A 19,365-nucleotide genomic window follows, 5' to 3' on the forward strand; every position below is an offset into this window, starting at 1 on the left:
GACATATCACAGAGTATCAATGGTGTTGTCACAGCAAGATAACCACTGTAATTTTCCTCCCATTCTTATCGCTACGACAACCCAGCTTGAGTGACATTTTGGAAAGGTTTAGTCTAAACTACTACAAAAGTGGTGTCGTCGTCCCCCCTCTCCCCAACACACACAGACACACACACACACACACAACACACCTCCCAGATAAACTGTTGTTTACCAGTGCTTATGGAAGGCTGAAACTGGCATGGTGTAGATTGTGTGTGTGTGTGTGTGTGTGTGCTGGGCTCAGTGGGTAGCAACAGACTGTCAGTAGGATCAGACAGGACAGAAGTAGCCCTGGTGACTGTTAACTGGCAGCTCATACCAGCAGAGGGGACAGCCATCTTGTATGATGGCAGCCTTGGTCTGGGTTTCTGACAGCTATCTTACAGAGTGACACATCTTACAACACACAACATCTTGTAGACCAACATTCCCCATATTATGGAAGCCATCTTGTCAACCAGCCTCTAACAGCCATCTTATGTAGTGGCATCCCTGAAATGGTAGCCATCTTATAGACTGACATTCCTCGTATAGCAGCCATTTTGTTTGGTTAAGTAATCTAGTTTATTTGTGTACAATTCAGTACATATGGTCTATTTGTTGTTCAGTATTGTCCATGCTCTGTGCACAATTCTCTTTGAAACAAAGCATATCATTCTTTACCTCTCCGAACAAAACCTATAAGCCTCTCTGTAAAACCCTATTCTCAGCAGAAAAGGCAATAGGAAAACAGAAGTGCACAGAGAGAAACAGGCGGTACAGTTGGAACAGAAACAGCCACATCAACAACACTGCCAGGCCAACAATGGCCCACTTAGCGCCGGAAATTGGCTTTTGATGGAGGTTGTGTGTCAGTGTCTTTTGTGTGTGTGTGTGTATGTGTGCAACGACTATTTGTAAGAGCCTGTGTGTGTGTGTGTGTGCGCGTGCGTGTGTGTGTGACAGAAGGAGAGAGAGTGATAGGGCAAGGTTGGATACAGGGTGGGAGGAGGTGGAGGAATAGGTGTGTGTGTACATATAAGTGTGTGGATGGTTGGGTGGAAGTATGGGGCAGCTGAGCAAGTGGTGCTCTCTTATTCTCTCTTTCTCTCTTTTCTCTTTCTCTCATTGTCTCTCTCACTTTTCCTACCTATCTTCCTTCTCTATCTCTTTCCTCACCCACCTCTCCCCATACAAAGTCAACTAAGCACCAAATTCAATGGATTTAAACACCTTTACACTATTTGCCCTTCGATTTTCCAAGGAAGTTAGTAGTGTAATCGTGGATGACATTAGTAGACCTGGTTGGTGCCTGATGGTCCTGGTAGATGTTAGTAGACCAGGCTGGTGCCTAGTGGTCCTGCTAGATGTTAGTAGACCAGGCTGGTGCCTGGTGGTCCTGCTAGATGTTAGTAGACCAGGCTGGTGCCTGGTGGTCCTGCTAGATGTTAGTAGACCAGGCTGGTGCCTAGTGGTCCTGCTAGATGTTAGTAGACCTGGCTGGTGCCTGGTGGTCCTGCTAGATGTTAGTAGACCTGGCAGGTGCCTAGTGGTCCTGCTAGATGTTAGTAGACCAGGCTGGTGCCTAGTGGTCCTGCTAGATGTTAGTAGACCTGGCTGGTGCCTAGTGGTCCTGCTAGATGTTAGTAGACCTGGCAGGTGCCTAGTGGTCCTGCTAGATGTTAGTAGACCAGGCTGGTGCCTGGTGGTCCTGCTAGATGTTAGTAGACCTGGCTGGTGCCTGGTGGTCCTGCTAGATGTTAGTAGACCTGGCTGGTGCCTGGTGGTCCTGCTAGATGTTAGTAGACCAGGCTGGTGCCTGATGGTCCTGCTAGATGTTAGTAGACCAGGCTGGTGTCTCATAGTCCTGCTAAATAGGCAGGGCTATGAGAGACATCTTCTGTGTTCAGTTCTTCCAAGCAGCTTTCCAGTTTCTCTGCTGCTCCACATCTGGTTGTAATCACCAGCTCTCCAGTCAAACATCTGGATGTGAGCTGAGTGACTGATGAGCAAGTCCAGCCAGTCTGACTCTGCGCACACTAAGGGATGCTTCCCAGTCTTGTTAACTCTTAGTTTACACCTAATCCTGGAACATGTTGGTACATGCTAACATGCAGGCACGCCCCAGGCCTGTTTAATGTTACTCTTGTATGTTTTTCCAAATATGTACTTTGTTGAATATGGCTTTCTGCATGGTTAGCGCTAGAAGTCTTCATTATACAGGATGTAGACTAGTGTCTATGGTCTTTTCTACATTCAGTGGATTGGTTCCTCTTACAGTTCCTTCTGAATCTGCACTGGTAGTATAGAAATCTGGTACAAGAAAAAAACGTCCTGGAGATTTTTTTTCTGTTGACATAAAACATAAAGTAAAAGTGTGTGATTGATGTTCTTGAACAGACATTACAGAGACCTGTTTGTGGATGTAGAATGTTGTCTTGTTTCGGACAAGTCTTGGTCTTAGTTTTGTTGATATTTCTTGTGGTCTGCCAGTGGTTTTTAATGCTGGGCTGTTGTAGTTTGTTCTGGTATTTAGTCATTCGGAGAGTTCTCCATTGTTGCGAGAGTCAGCTGTCTTGTAACCTGAGAGGACTGCTGGCTGTGAGATCACTGCTGATGGCTATACCAGACCAGAACCATTTATGTGTTTTTCTGCAGCTTTCTGCATATCATGTTTCAACGAGAGTCTGGCTCATGGGTCTCTTACAGGCTGGATGATGATTGGTCCATTGCATGTACATAAAGTGGCCATGGTTTCAATGCGGACCAATCAGCGAAAGGCTTAGTTATTTGATCAAGTACTTCACCACCTGGTCCTGTCAAATGGCCCCTGACCTCTGACCCATGCCTGGGGTCGAGGAGGGACACAGAGTTAATCTTTTGCAGAAGTTAATCTGACTCCTGGATGTGGTCACATTTGCATATTTAATAAATAAGACTAAGGACTTCAGCATTGGAAATGTCTAATTCTTTGTTAAACTTTGGAAGTCCTCTGTATGTGGTTTTGTGGGGAAGTGAAATACATAATATAATAGAGGTATGTAACATACTGCCAACTGAATTTGGCTGATGTTATTTCTTCCTCTCTTTAGTTCCTCGTCTTTCCTCTCTCTCTCTCTCTCTCTCTCTCTCTCTCTCTCTCTCTCTTCTCTCTCTCTCTCTCTCTCTCTCTCTCTCTCTCTCTCTCTCTCTGTCTCTCTCTCTCTCTCTCTCTCTCTCTCTCTCTCTCTCTCTCTCTCTCTCTGCTTTCCCATTGTTTTTGCTGTCTGCCAGCATAATGATCTCCTTCTCATAAAGAAGTAACGCATGAGAGAGATGGAGAGAAAGAGGGAGGGGGAAGAGAGAGAAGGGGGAGGGGGGAGTTTAAAGCCTCATGTTTATTTTGTACATTGATGAGAAACACACTGCTTGGAACTGTCAGAGAGAGCTGGAAGGGGAGCGAGGGGAGGGGGGGGGGGGGGTTGAGGAGGAATGGAGAGGAGGGGGGGAGTGGGGCTCTTGTTATTTGGGAAGGTTTTTCTTTCTCTTCTCTTTCTGCTTTAAAACCCCAAAAGAAACTGTGCCAAGCCTCTGTGTAGGCACCCATGCCACTCTGAATTCTGCAGCTCTGTCCTGGGCTCAACTGGTGACCACCAACCACCACCCATGACCTTGTTAACCTCTCTCTCGCCTTCTTCTACCTATCCCTCTGCCCCCCGCCCCCCCCCCACACACACACACACCCTAGGCTCCTACCATGATGGTGGACTCCTCTCAGCACGATGCAGGCGAGAAGGCTCGCTTCCAGCTGCCCGTCATGAAGGAGAACGACACCCACTGCATCGACTTCAACTACCTGCTGTACAGCCCCGACGGCTCGGCCCCCGGGACCCTCAACATCCTGGTGAAGGTCAACAAGGGCCCGGTGGCCAACCCCATCTGGAACGTCACCTCCTACACCGGCAAGGACTGGCTCCGCGCTGAACTCGCTGTCTCCACCTTCTGGCCCAACGAGTACCAGGTAGGGGTGGACGAGATAGCCACAAACACACACACACACACACTCTCACACACACACACACACACGCATAAGTGTGGACGCACACCCAGACTCAAACTCAAGAACACTTCCAGATGCTTCAGTTGTCCTTTTTACTCAGAGATCCCACAATATGGCTGTAAAGAAGACCCGTCATTGTTTGGCAGACCGACGGCGGTGCTTGTTTACACTGAACCAAACAAAGCCGGCATAAAGCCGCCCCGTGTGTTCTTTTAAATAGCATGCCAGCCTTCCGGAATCAGATGTGCGTCGTTGCCGGTTGTCCCTTTTACACAGACATCGATTCGGCTCAGTGACTGCCTCCGCAGCTACCAATTTATTGCCGATACAGCAATGATGTCCCATTCCCATACCTTTTATACAGATCTGCGAGGCGGCATAAAGGCGCAACATTCCTGGCTTCACCGGCTGGGTAGAAGGGGGTACTGTCTCAGCTCAGGACTGATCTAATAAACAGTCGATCATAACAGTCCCCCAGACTCCACGAATCTAGATACCACACCACCTACCAGTTAACAGATCTGCTATATATACATAGCTCTTTCCCCTGGTCAGACTGACATGGTTTAAACAGAGCTTGTTCTAATGGGGTAACAGACATCACTTCACTGGTGGTGGTTGTGGTTTGGAATTTTAGAAGGGCACATGATTTACTTGACAAAGGTTTTATGTTGGGTTCTCCTCCTCAATCAAGATCACATTAGTGGACCTGTGGAACTAGAACTGTCAACTGCAACCTGTCAAACTGACATCTGTGTATTAACACAGGGAGGGGAAATTAGTCTCTTATAGATCTTTGAGATGGCATTCTTCTCTCTCTCTCTCTCTCTCTCTCTCTCTCTCTCTCTCTCTCTCTCTCTCTCTCTCTCTCTCTCCTCTCTCTCTCTCTCTCTCTCTCTCTCTCTCTCTCTCTCTCTCTCTCTCTCTCTCTCTCTCTCTCTCTCTCTCTCTCTCTCATTCACTCTCTCACTTTATCTCTTTATCTCTCTCTCTTTCTCTCTCTGTCACCTTCACACACACACATAAACACACACTTTCTCTGAGCTCCAGGTCCGAAGTCAGCAGCAGCAGAGACAGTTATATGTGTGGAGTGAGTCTCAGTAGGGGGAACTGACACACACTGTGAGTGTGTATGTAGGGGACAAGTGTGTGTGCCTGTGTGTGTGAGCAAGCTCTACGGAGGGCCCCAGCAGGATATCTATCAGGCTAGAACATGTACAGCCTACTTGACAACCTGACCTCCTGCCTAAAGGCCTCTCAAAGATCATCTCTCCTTTCTATCCTTCTTTGTATTTTTACCTATGTCACTTGCTCCTTCCCTCTTTTACCTCTGATTCTCTCCCTCTCTCCTTCCCTTTCTCCTTCATTTCTTTTCCATCCTTCCTGCCACCCCCCCTTCTCTCTGTCTCCTCTTCTTCAGAGCGACAGTATGACAGGTCCGATGTAGATAGAACTGTCAGATATGTACTGTCTGTTCCAGTCTAGGAAGAAGATGATGAGATATGATATCCTGGGGATGTTCCGAAAAGCCTCCTTGTTTGTTTGGTTGTTGTTTATGCATGTCAGTCCTGTTTTAATGTTTTTCCTGGTGTGCAGAGTAGGCTGTTAGCTGTTGTGTGTAATAGATGTCCAGGTGTTTTCGATGCTAGCCTGATAGCTGTGTGCGGAGCAGAGACCTCCAGGTGTTCAGATGCTTGCTTGTTATCTGTGTGCGGAGCAGAGACATTGTAGGACTGGTGAGCAAAGACACTGCTTGTTAGAGAAGCTGCTCTGTTCTTCATGCCAGATACTTTGTGATTATCTAATGACCCTGTCTACCTAGCAAGTTAGCACTCTCCTCCCTTACTGTCTGAAATACACTATCTCCCTCTCTCTATCTCTCTCTCTCTCTCTGAAGTACACTCTCTCTATTTCTCTCTCTCTACCTTGTCTGATGTTTTCCTACACTCTTTCAATATCTCTCTCTCCTCATCCCTCCTTTCTTCTATCTCTCAGATAGTTTATTTATCTGTCTGTGGGATTTGATTCACTGAGCTCGTCTTTCTAGTCCTGCCAACACAGTATTAGTTTGATTCATTAGCATTTTACTGCCAGTGTGTACGCGTGTGTGTGTGCACTCTTCTGTGCTATCCACTGTGCGCATGTGTAAGTGCCAGTCGATGTGTGATTGTGTGTGTGTGTGTGTGGGTGCGCATGCATATCTGTGTGTAAGTGTGTGTCTCTCTCTAATGAACACCACGGCCTGACATGCAACTAATTGGAGAGGCTGCGTTTCTCCAGCTTTGTGGTCAACGCAAGTCACGTCTGACTGAGACAGAATATCAACTAGCTGATATAGTAACTGATGCACTATGGTGTTCTGTGTCTCAGTGTGGTATCACTCTACGTCTGGTGTTCACGTTCTATTAGATGTTCTGTGTCTGTACGTTCTAAAGACTGTTCTGTGGCTGTATTTTCTATTGAAAAGGCAGGGTTCTAATACAGGGTCTACCATCACAGGATTCAAATGTGCCTATTGTCCCCTTCTCTAAGATTAGCTCGGTACATTAGTGGGGTGTGTGTGTATGTGTGTTATCGAATATACATGGTTGACACCTAAAGATTGGAGTGTGTACTCGATTCAGGACTCTATTCTGACCATGTTCTATAGTGACAGAACTACCTTGACATGTCGAGGAGAGCGTGTGAGTGTGATATGTTGGATAATATGTTGTCCCTGTTGGTCACAACTGGTAATTGCATGTCTTTGTTTCATACCAGAGAAAACGTTGTGTTAGTGATGGTGTGTATGTGCGTGTGTGTAGGTGAGAGAGAGAGCGGCAAGCCTGGGCAGACTAGCTTCTAAATAAGGGGTCTCACCCATGGGATAAGGTGTCGTTTGGGAGAGAGACACTTTCTAATTAATACCCTCTGATATCCCCAGGGAGACTCATGATGCTAGCAGGCCTGTAACAGCATGCCTCCCCACTCTCTTTCTCTCTCTCTCTCTCTCTCTCTCTCTCTCTCTCTCTCTCTCTCTCTCTCTATCTCTCTCTCTATCTCTCTGTTTCTCTCTCTCTCTATCTCTCTATCTCTCTTTCTCTCTCTCTCTCTCTCTCTCTCTCTCTCTCTCTCTCTCTCTCTCTCTCTCTCTCACTCTCTCTCTCTCTCTCTCTCTCTCTCTCCTCTCTCTCTCTCTCTCTCTCTCTCTCTACTCTCCTCTCTCTCTCTCTCTCTCTTACTCTCTCTCTATCTCTGTCTCTCTCTCTCTCTCTCTAACTGTTTCTGTCTTTCTCTCGTCCCTTTTGACTGGCTCTTTGCGTTAGACACAGGTGTGCGTGTCACCTGTGACTAATGATGTTACCAACTGGATACACAGGGTTGACACCTGCAGACAACGTGTGTAAACACGTCCAAGCTCGAAGCTTTCTGATTGCTGGCTGTCTGTCGTTGGGATGTGTGTGCGTCTGTGTCCGTGTATGTGTTAAGAGATTAATGTTTTAAGTGTGTGTGTGATCAAACGTATCTACAGGAATGGGTGATGACGTGTAGAGAAGTGGGTTTCTGGAGGAAAGTTCAATGTGAATTCCATTTGGTGTGCCATGAAACACCACAGGAGGCAGAACTGTGTGTTGGCTATGTGAAGAAGTATTTCCATTCAGATTGTGGAGAATTTGAGGGCTAGACTGTTTGTATTTGTGTTTGTCTGTATGCTGGTCTCTGTGTGTGTGTGTGTGTGTGTGTGTGGTTTGGACCTGCTTCTGTTCTGCTCAGCACCCGAGTTGCTGTCTGGGTATGACCAAGCCTGCTAAAACTATCGCAGTTCAGACCAGCAAACTTCTCAAAGCAAGTTCTGTGTGTAAGTGTTGTGTGTGCGTGTGGGGGGGGGGGGTTGCTTGAGTTTTTGTGGGTGCGTGGGTGCTGCCACATGAAAGTTTTAATTAATGGAGTGACAAGTGAGGACTTCCATGAGCGTCAGAGTGTGAGTCACTGCGTGTTGGTGCCTGCTGGCTGCCCTGACAGTGTGAGTGTGTGCGGGCATACGTGTGTGTGCTCATCTCTGTGTGTGTGCACCATCTCTGTGTGTATATGCGTGCGCGTATATCGCTGTGTGTGTGTGTGTGTTTGTGTGTGACCCTCCTGTAGGATGCTGACTGAGCCGGTCTAGTGCTCCAGTGTTCCATCATAGTATTCTCTCACAAAGCAGCACCGGGCAGGAAATCCATGTAGGTAATGTAATCAGTGTTAACGAGAGTCTGTAGAGATCATTACTGTATCTAAAATACACTATGGATCCTCGGTCTTATTGATGAGGGAAGCATCCCGGGTCTTTAACGGGATTCTGTTCTGTAGGTTGTGTTTCCAGGCCTAGAGAAACACAATGTTAGCTGAGGACAGAGGAGAGGACAGAGTAGAGTTAGGGCAGGATATTGTTGAGTATCTTCATACTTTTAAGGTTCATCAGGGAGCTTCCTTTGCATTGGTTACTCGCTGATATGAAACTGGACCAGGAAGTAGTGATGAAGCGTCACTTCTCATCGCAGACTCCATTACCCAGGATCTGTGCAGCGTCATGGTAATGAGCAGCTGATTGGCCGCTAATGGCGATCAAGACGCCCAAGGCAAGCGCCACGCGCCCCTCAGCGAGGCAACGGTGGGCCATGATTGATTGGAACGAAGAGTCGGAATCTGAGGGATGGGTAGTGAGGGGGGGCGGAGGTGGGGGTGGGGGGGGGGGGGTTGGTGAAGGATAGATGGGTAGTAATGGATCCTCCTTTCCGACAGCCTTCACAGGCTGGCAGCCAGGAGATATGGACGCATCTTTCTTTAAAGGCAAACATTTCACAGCATATTTCCCTCCAGGAATGATGAATGACGCGAGCTGGCTGCTCCCAGGGAAATATAAAACCTTCTCTCTTCTCCTTACCTTCTCAATCTATTCCTCTGCTTTCTCTCTATATCTCTCTCCTCTTGTGCTCTCTCTTGCTCTTTATATTTCTCTTTATATTTCTCTCTCTCTATCTCTCAGACTTTCCTTTTCATGTACTCTCTCTTTCTCCCTCTTCCTCCCTTCTCAAATATGTATCAATATAGGTCTGTTTCTGACAGTGTTTATCCAGAGAGCACCAAGCAGCAGCATAATGAGGAGATGGGGCGGGAGAGGGGCGAAGGAGGGAGGAGAGGGTATACGTCTGGAGAGAAGATGATGATGGGGAATAGAAATGGGTGAAAGACAGGTGTGTGTGTAAGGGGGCGGGGGGCTAGAGAAGTGTGTGTGTGTGTGTGTGTGGAGGGGGAAGGGGGCGGGTGTGTGTGTGTTTTTGGGTGGGGTGAGGTTGACTGAGGGGCGAGAAATGATGAGAGGGAGATGGAAAAGAGAGAGAGGGAAAGATGGGAGAATGAGATGGAAGGGTGGAGGGTGGAGGAGAGGAGGGTGGGGGGGTGCTTCCTCATCTGCCTCTCCGTCTCTGACAGGTGAAGAGATGAGAGAGAAGTAAATATTCCCCTTCTCTAGCAGACGTGTGTGTGTGTGTGTATTTTGTTATCTTGTTTGTTTGCTTAAGTCTCTGACTGGGTGTTTTCTTCTAAGGCGTGCTTGAGTTAAAGGGCTGGTTAAGGTCTCTGATTAATATGCCTGGGCAGACAGGGTAACCTTGGATGCATGCTTGTCCATGTAGACACAAACACATGCTATATACTTTCATAGTTATCACGCAATCCAGCAGCAACAGGGGCAATACAAAACATCTGCACATGAAGACTGCCAGAGAGAGGATAGACAGACAGACAGACAGACAGACAGACACAACTTAGCATAGTGTATTTAATCAAGCACAGCCTTACAGCCTTTATATGTTAAATGGTTCCTAAACAGATATTGTAATGCACATAAGTGAAGAGTGCTACAAATAGTCCTGGTCCCTAACATAAACATGTGTCAGCATGTCCCTGGGTTTGCTGAGTTCAGAGGCAGAGTTAACCGTCCTGGAAGCAAACAGGTTTGAATGTTCTTCAACCCTTTGTTCAAATTTGAGCCCATATGTAGTACTTAGCACTTGTGAGCTCTAAAAACAGGAAGGGTTTTCTGCAGTGTTGTGAGTGTTCGCTGTTCTCTGAGGTGGCTGTAAATCCAGGTTCTAGAACAGCGGGCTGAGGACAGGAATGGAGAGACAAGGTCCATGATGGAGGCACAGCAGGTGGCCTGCTGTCATTACATGAATGCCCACCCCCCCCCCTCCCTGCCCCTCCACACAAACACACACACACACACACACATATTCAAACCTCTCCTCTTTGTGTTGGCAGCCCAGTGAGGTAGGAGGGGGGGGGGAGAACAACATTCTGGACTCAACAGGAAACAGTAATTTCACAGCTCCCATATACTGCCTCCTAAAATTGGCCACTTCAGACCCCAGTAAAGACTGATGGGCCTCTCTGAGCAGTCAGACTACAGGTCCTAAAGGTTCAACTGATGCCAGCTGGCTGAGTGTGTTTGTGTTGTGTGGTGTGTGTGTGTGGGTACACACATGTACACGTTGCACACACATACACACGATCAAAATGATGCATTAAAGACATTTCACACTGTATTGATAATCTGCTCTTCTCATCCTCTCGTCCCAGGTCATCTTCGAGGCGGAGGTGTCTGACGGCAAGGCTGGCTTCATAGCAGTTGATGACATTCAGGTCCTTAGCTATCCCTGTGGTGAGTCTTCTGCACTAACAACCCTACCACACCTGCGGATGACGTCTGCAACACCCACTACACAGTCAATTAGTTAGGCATGAGCAACAGCTAACTACGGGTTAGTTAGTACTTCGGGACCTGGGCATGGGATGTATGACTCGAGGACAGGTGGAGGAAGGAGAGGAAGGTAGAAAGAGGAAAGGAAAGAGCGTAGAGAAGTGGATGAGAATTGAGTATTGGAGGAGAGAGTGGATGAGAGGTGAGTAATGGAGAACGAGGGGAGAGGTAATGCAGGAGGTAGATAAGACAGTAGCAGAGTTTCAGTGAGCAGCAAATGAACCCATTAATAAAGCAGACAATATGTTCAGAACTCCAGACATATCTACAGTATGAATGCTATGCTTTGTGAAATAGTTTTAACTCTAGGAAGATTTTCCGTTAGTATTTCTATGTTTTGGGAATTGTTTGTTCTATAGAATGTTCTATGTTCTAGTAATGTGCTGCATTGATAAGCTCAGTGCTACCTAATCAGTTTGCTGTAATACGCTTCTCTGTGCTACTCAGGCTAATGTGCGGACTAACCCTGCAGCTCACTGACTGGTATTTCAATTGGTGTCTGGATTATAGAAGACAATTAAACTCGCAATCACTAATGAAACCAAAACAACTACAGGCTACAGAGTTTCTTCCTCAAAGTAAAAAAAAAAACACAAACATGCATAATTTATGTTAAGTACAGTGTTTGTAACTGCACATTGTGGCAGAACCGAGGAAAAGATTATCTGTGTGTGTGTGTGTGTGTGTGTGTGAGTGTGTGTGTGTGTGTGGTGTGTGTGTGTGTGTGAGTGTGTGTGTGTGTGTGTGTGTGTGTGGTAACCCCAGCCTCCACGTGTGCCGTTCTGACAGATGAGTTAAGAGGCGGTCATTAGGAGTGGTTGCCGGTGACCGCAGGGCAATATTGACCGTGTCGCCGTGACAACGTTTATGACGGCTGTAACTGTTTTCCTGCCGTAGAAAATCACCTCATTTCCTGCGTCTGGGGGACGTGGAAGTCAACGCAGGCCAGAATGCCACCTTCCAGTGCATCGCTACTGGCAGAGACACCACCAACAACAAGCTCTGGCTGCAGGTAAACACAGAGGGAGTCGAGGAGGGAGGGCTGAGAGGGAGGAGAGAAGGGGATAGAGGTTACTGGGACAGGAAGGAGGGGAAAAGGCAAGATATGGATGGGGAGGGTCAGGGGGCCAGGGGCCAGGGTATGAAAAGGAGGTAAAAAGACTAGGGGAGGGAGGAGGCGAGGATGAAAAGGGGAGAGGGAGGGTGGGAGGAACTTGGAAGGAGGGGGCACTATGGGAGGAAGGAGGAAAGATCTGTAGGTGTGGATGGGATGGAGAGGGAAGAGGGTGGGGGGGAGGGAGAAGGAGGAGGAGAAAAGGGAGACGGCAGAGAGACATGTTGAGAGAGATGGAGGGAACTGTTGATGTTATTGTTGATGTTTGCGTTGTTGTCCGTCTTCAGAGCGAGGAATGGAGAGGATATCCAGTGGCCCCAGACACCAAGACACATCAACCACAAGACGATTCGCTGCCTCGTTCATTCTCAAGGAAGTCACCAATCAGGATCAAGACCTCTATCGCTGTGTCACCCCAATCAGGAAGAGGTTACTGGCGTGTCCAACTTTGCTGGGCTCCTTGTCAGAGGTGTGTGTGTCTCCTTGGTTATATCAAAACCATATCACACCCCCACAAACACAGACATCACATGACACTTGACACATGACCCACTCATGACACCATGCCATTCATACAACACACCATCACTTGACATACATAACATCTGTGATATGCACACGTACAGTATAACCACACATCTATGTCTGTAGCTACTAGCACATCCACCGCATGTCAACAGCCTGTCATGTTCTCCTTACACTGACGTGTACACGCAGCTGAGTTCTCAAGCTCCACGACACAGACGCTTTCATCGCAAGGGAAATCTAAATATTCATTACCCTGAGATCAGGAGATAAACATGCGTAGGGAACCACTAGTAGCATCTGTTTATTCAAATGAATCAGAGGCCTGGGACATGAATATGCAGATTGGCCTTACCAAAGGGATGCTGCTGATGCTGCAAAGGGGTCTACTAGGCTAACAGGCCAAACACTAATAAGCTAATACACAATAACAGGTTAGTATGCAACCAAGGCAAAATCCAAGTAGCTAATATGGCCAACAGGTTAGTGTCCTATAAAGCTAACATACCATAACTTACATTTTAGTATCATCAGACTGTCCGCACAGTTTATAACAATATATCCCTATGCTCTGATATGGATTCTGAATCGTATTGTGATGGGAGGACTGTAGTTGTAGTTTTGGTAAGTCGTAGTAGTTCACATAGGTTGTTGATGGGAGTTGTTGTTCATGCTTAAACACGGCAGTTTTAGTTGTAGTGTGAACAGGAGCAGAGCTTCTTCAAACCAAGTCGTAGTTTACATGTTGTGTCACCTGTTACAATACCAGGTCCGGTTTTGCATGTCGCGATGACAGGGCGCCTGAAAGCAGCATATCTGCTCGACGCTGATCTTCCGGGATATTTCTGGGCCATCGATACGGGCTCAGCGTAACAAGAGCTGGCATGACCACGTCGCGCCGGAGAGTGACCTGAGGCCAGGAGTTTATTAGCGGCTCCTCCGCCAAACCGCCAGTGACAGTCGCGCCCAGACGGCGGTGTGCTTCTCTCAGTAACAAATGAAACTGTTGGAGTGTTAGATTCTCTCAGCGTGGGGTGTGTGTGTGTGTGTGGGGGGGGGGGGGGTATTGATCTGAGACGGCCCCGAGGATAGGAACTAACCAGCCGCTCAGCTAAGCACCCCGGGAACCTCCCGCCTCCCGCCCCTCGCACCCCCCTGCATCCTTCCTTCCTCTCCCCTCCTCCTTTCACCATGACTCCTGTTTCCGCCTCGTTCCCCTTCCTGCCTCCTTCATCCCTCTTTCTACCCCGCCCTACTTCCACCGCCCTACTTCCACCTTCGCCTTTACCTCTTCATCCCTTTCTGTGCGTCCGCTGTCCTCCGTCACAGTGACCTCTCTCTTTCGTCTTGCCTGCCCTTTTCCACCACCCCCTCCCTCCCCACCCATACGTCTCTTGTAGGAACTAAACTGTATTGACAAGATTGCTGACGTGAACATAAACTAACAACAAACATGCCTGGTGAGCATTGTCCGTACTTGAGGATTACAGTTGGTTCCTGTACTGAAGGACTACTGTTAGTGTCTCGAAATTGTAATTTCCTCCGAATGATTTTGTCTTTAGATCCCATTTAATAATGGGTTTGAAACATTCTCTTATTACCCTGTTCTTCACCATTGACGAGCCATAGCTTGATAAGGATCTCGTATATAATTTAATCTACAGTGTTATTGGATCTATTTTATTCTATCTTTCTGCATAGTCTCCCTTGTTCACAGAGGTTGAAACATTTCCTTTTTAAAGTGTCATCCTGAAGGCTTTTTATTCTATTTGAATCCTTTAGTGTGTGTTTGTGTGTTTCAGTACAACAGTGTTGTACTTGTGTGTGTGTGTGTGTGCATGCACGCGGCGAGCGTGCTCACCATGGTGCCATAAACAAGAGTCTGATTGGAGGGTATGGAGACGGCTGTCAGCAGCAGAGCAGGGTTCTGGGAGATTTCTTTTTTAAGCGTAGATGAAACCATGCCGCCAGCTCATCCCTGGGAACAACGCTTCCTGTGTGACAACCTCCGACTTCCCTGTCTGCCAAGCCCCACCTGATGAGGCCTGGTAATGATGCCAGGAAAACACACACACACCTAAAATCGAGACACATTGTCAACACACACACACACACGCAAACTGCAAGACACTTGCAGGACACACACTAGCTCTGAGACTACAGAAATGTAAAACTAGGTTGATTTAAACCACAAGAGAACTGTTTTGAACTTTTCATTTTCAAGTGTTTTTAGAAGGAGTTAAATTCTGTCAGAAACTGACTGTGAATGTCTCGAGGGTATGAGTGTGCATGTTTGTGCGCGTCCTGTGTGTGTGTGTCGCATGCACATGTGTTTTTAGGTGTATATACTGTACTGTCTCTCTGGGTCTAGCAATATGCAAATAATTGTATCTTTGTTTTTCTAAGTGTAGTACATTTATATAAACTGTATTTGAGAAATAGTGTAATCTTTAAATGTTGCAGTGTAGTATAGAGTTTTGTGTTATTGTGTACTGTAGTATTGTAGTGTTTTAGTGTAGTGTAGCAGTACCAGCGTCAATCCTGACCTGCTGGGTTCTGTTGATGTTTTCTCTCCTAACGTCTTAATGAAGTCAGAGTGATTGTGGCCTGCAGGCACAGCCTCACATTAGATAGGATGCTGCCTGACTGCATCTTAATGGCCCCCTCTGCCTCTCTCCCATTATTCTCTCTCCCTCTATTCTCTCTCTCTCTCTGTCTCTCTCTCCCTCTATTCTCCCTCTCTCTCCCCCTCCTCTCCTCCACCGTTTCCTCCGCTGATGGACTCTGTTCTCTTCAAAATGACTTCCCCTACCAACAGCACCAACACCTAATTAATTGTGTTTGAAAATAAATTGCAAAGATGCTCCTGCTTGCTCCATTTTAGGTGGTCGCTTTAAAATCAATAAACCTTGACTTCTCACGCACGCACACACACACTCATGCACACACCACACACACATACAAACATGCACATACACAAAAACTAATAATCACACACACACACTTGTATTAAGTAATATAAAGGAAAATGTCCAAGTCCACACACAAAGATCTGCAATGTAATTTGTGGAGGAGAATTGGATCATCAGTATGCACCAATGAGAACAAAGTATTTCAGGTACCTGAATATGAGAGATAACTAGGCAGGAAAACAAACCACTCAACAGACTAAAAGGAACGTGTCCATACTCAGAAAAACCTGTCTGTTCATCTCGATAGATTATGAGCTATGGTCACTAAATAAGTGAGGCCAGCAGTCTTACGCTGAAGTGTTTGTATATGTGCGTGCGTGCATGTGTGTGACAGTGTTGGTCTAAACCGCTTCCTGTATTTCCACCAATCACAGCTCAGGTTCATCCTTTTGTGTCCTGTTTTTTCTTCCTACCAGAGCCCCCGCGGCCCATAGCCCCACCCCAGTTGCTAGGCGTCGGCCCCACTTACCTGCTGATCCAGCTCAACGCCAACTCTATCTTTGGCGACGACCAATCATCTTGAAAGAGGTGCAGTACAGGATGACGTCAGGGAGCTGGACAGAGACACACGCTGTCAAACTCCCCAATTACAAACTGTGGCACCTGGACCCAGACACAGAGTATGAGATCAGGGTTCTGCTGACCCGACCCAAAGAAGGGGGCACCGGCATGCCTGGGCCCCCCCTTATCACCAGGACCAAGTGTGCAGGTGAGCAGAACATGGCTCACACACTGTCTCTTGTCCTTTCATCCAGACCTCTCAACTCTCCTTCTCATCCCCCTCTCCACCCCTGACTTTCTTCTCCTGTCCTCACCCTCCTCCTCTCTCTCCTCTCCTCACCCTCCTTTCCTCACCTCCACTCCCTCCTCTCCTCACCTCCTTCTCTTCTCCTGCGTGTTCTCAGTAGAACCTGTTGTGTGATGGGCTGCTGTGTCTCATTAGCATACAAATGGTGGCCCAAGGCTATTACAGACACACTTGCTCCTCTCATGTTGTTTTCTCAGGAAATTAAGTGGTATGTATTTGTCTGTTGTATTTGTGTATGTCTGTGTGTGTGCCTCTGTTTATATCTATGTGTTTGTTTGTGTGTGTGTGTGTGTGTGTGTGTGTGTGAGTACACGTGTGTGTGTGTTCTGGGGGTCTTTAAGGGCTCACCCAGGACTGGAGTCTCATTCATTTATGGGATGCTAGGCTAGATCTTGACTCCAGGAGGTTGCCATGGCGCCTGGACTAGCGAGGCGGGGAGAGATTCAGAACTCATATGTAGAAGCACGGAGACAGAGATGGAGAGATGAGGACGGAGAGAAAGAGGCAGAGATGAGGAGGGAGAGAAATTGAGAGGTGAAGAGAGAGAGAGGTGGAGAGATGAGTAGGGAGAGATGAGGATGGAGAGAGATACAAGAACTGATAGATATGGAGAGATGAGAGACAGTGGAGCGAGATGGGGATATGAGAACGAAGGGAGAGGTAGAGGGATGAGGAGGAGGGAGGCTTGGGGGATGGAGGATGAAGAGTTGGAAAGTTGACGTTAACATTCACAATCTGGAGCACCGTGGTTCTGTGGTTTGAGGGAGCAGGCATTATGACACACTACACACACACACACACACACACACACACAAACAGGCATTATAAGAGAGCTGTAGGCTACTCTCCAGGGAACCAGTATTGTATTTATATGTATATTTGTGCGTGTGCTCTCTATGCTCTCTGTGTAATTTATTTTGTACAAATGTCAGCATGCTCCTGCAGGAGAGTCTATTGATCATGGCTCCGTGCTGTAACACTGAATGAGCTGTCTGGAGCCTTCCTCTGGAATGGAAGCCATGGCTTAGAGGGCCATGTAGAAATGACTTTCTCTCTATCGCTCTGTTTCTCTCTCTCTGTCTCTATGTCTCTCTCTCTGTCTCTCTCTCTCTCTTTCACACACACACACACATACACAAGAACTCTCACTTGCTAGAACGGATTTCATTGCGTGTGTGGGGGGTTATTAGTGCAGGTAAAGGGGTATTATCATATATTTAGGTCGGCAGTTGAGCCAGGGGAACACCAGTGTAGCTCAGGGGGAATAGGAATCCGGTTAGTTAGGAAGTGACAGTCCATAGAACCATCGAGTACTCTATTGGAAAGTTTTTTGTCATACAGTGTGTGTATGACAATGTGTCGTAAATAGGGTTCTCTAATTGGGTTCGATGATTCTAGAAGGGTTGAGGTATAGGATTCTACAAGAAGGGTTCTGTGGCAGAGAGAGAAGCATGGTTCTAGTGCCCCCCCCTCCCTCCCTCCTGGCATATTGAACTGCCAGTGCAGAAACACTATTAAGAAGCTCATTTTAACAGTCATTATTTGACTGCGTTCATTTCAGAGGCCCTCCAAGCCATAGAAATTAGTTTCTTTAACACATGGCTGAGTTCCCTTTCGTTCTGGGTACACACTCGTATAAAGTAAAAAACACACACCCACACACCCACAGGTATAAAGCATTGAATATTATCATGGTTATCAGCTGCTGTTAAACTGGCCCATTCACTAAAGGGGGATTTCATTACAACCATTGATCTGAATACCCTCACACTGAATCTGCCCTGCCATCACCATGGTATAGAGAGGGAGGGAGGGAGGGAGGGAAGGAGGGGGGTGCGGGTGGAGGAGAAAAATAGACAAAGAAGGGGGGTGAGGGAGTTGGAGGGAGATACACATACAAGAGTGTGAAGATGATAAATATATTGGCTGGTAATTGTTCATTGTTGTAGCTATCGATGGCAGCAGTTATGAGGTGCACTGGATTTAATCTCCCAGTGTGACGGACTGGCAGAGTCTTGGTCCTCAGTGAACCAAATATTTTATTCTGAGTGGTATTGAGTCTTATTAATATCAGTTACACTGCTATGAGATATTTAGATGTTTTAGTAAAGAAAAAGGAAGCATTCTGACTGCCAAATGAGTTTGCCGGCTCAGTAACACAGATGACAGTCATAGTGGCACGGGGACGGAAGCTTGGGGAGAGAGACAGAGAGAGAGGCGCTAGATGGCTTTCCTATCCTCAGGGCAGTCAGTGAGGGACTCACCACTTTGTCGCCCAAACCACCCCTCCCCAGCCCCTTCAGTCCAGGGTTTCAGTGGGAGGGAAGAGAGGGCGAGCCAGGGAGGGAGGAACCAGAAGAGCGAGGGATGGAGGTGGATGAATAGATGGAGTGTTGAGTTTGCCACCCCATGCCCCCACCCTCCTCCTGGGAGCAGAGGCCTGGTCTTGGTGCTGATGCCTCTGTTAGCACATGCTCCAGCCCATAATAAACTAACCCTTAGTAACCCAACCTCACCGTGGTAACACACCCCTTCTTCTTCCCTTCTCCCCTTCCTCTCCTCCTACCCTCCTCCTCGGTCTTCAGTAACACCCCTCATGTTCTGTGATGAACATTTCATCAAATAAATTGGTAGGAGAAGGGGATGGTATCCTGCATGATATTCCCTCAGAGCAGGTCCCTTACTCTCCAGAGGAGCCACACACCCACATCGAAACCCAAAACGATGGATTCAAATCTGCTGTTAAAAAACATATTTCTGCCTAGCTGGACTTTGAACCCCAGCAGTTTCATTCAAGCAGGGTACAAAGCCGTGCATGTGGAACGGTTTTCGAGGAAAAAATGTTCTCCCTAAATCGACAGCCTGAGATGGAAAATTGAGGACTTTAATTAAGTTCACCACGCGCAGGAGGCATTTCTTACTTGTGTAAGTGAACAACCGCGTTGTGAGTGTGGAGGATCCAAACACTGGTCTTGTTTGCGTGCTCTAAGTAACAGATGGCTCAGTCACATTATAGATTCCCCCTCTCAGCCAAGCCTGTCTGAAGCCTGGGAGTTGGGATGTGGGGGGGGGGGGGGGGGGGGGGGGGGGGGGGTGGCAGCT

The 19,365-nt window shown here is 47.4% G+C and overlaps 1 protein-coding gene across 1 annotated transcript in view; it reads left to right on the forward strand.

The window, feature by feature from the left end:
• The window catches only part of ptprk (protein tyrosine phosphatase receptor type K), a 67,819-nt gene that overhangs the window by 24,778 nt on the left and 23,676 nt on the right, over positions 1-19,365 (forward strand). Inside the window, 7 exon segments of the mRNA XM_067241144.1 lie at positions 3,749-4,021; positions 10,664-10,749; positions 11,742-11,856; positions 12,248-12,373; positions 12,376-12,427; positions 15,872-15,961; positions 15,964-16,164. Coding sequence (XP_067097245.1) covers positions 3,749-4,021; positions 10,664-10,749; positions 11,742-11,856; positions 12,248-12,373; positions 12,376-12,427; positions 15,872-15,961; positions 15,964-16,164 — 943 coding nt within the window.

The sequence above is a fragment of the Osmerus mordax genome, chromosome 8 (assembly GCF_038355195.1).
Source record: "Osmerus mordax isolate fOsmMor3 chromosome 8, fOsmMor3.pri, whole genome shotgun sequence".
NCBI lineage: Eukaryota > Metazoa > Chordata > Actinopteri > Osmeriformes > Osmeridae > Osmerus > Osmerus mordax.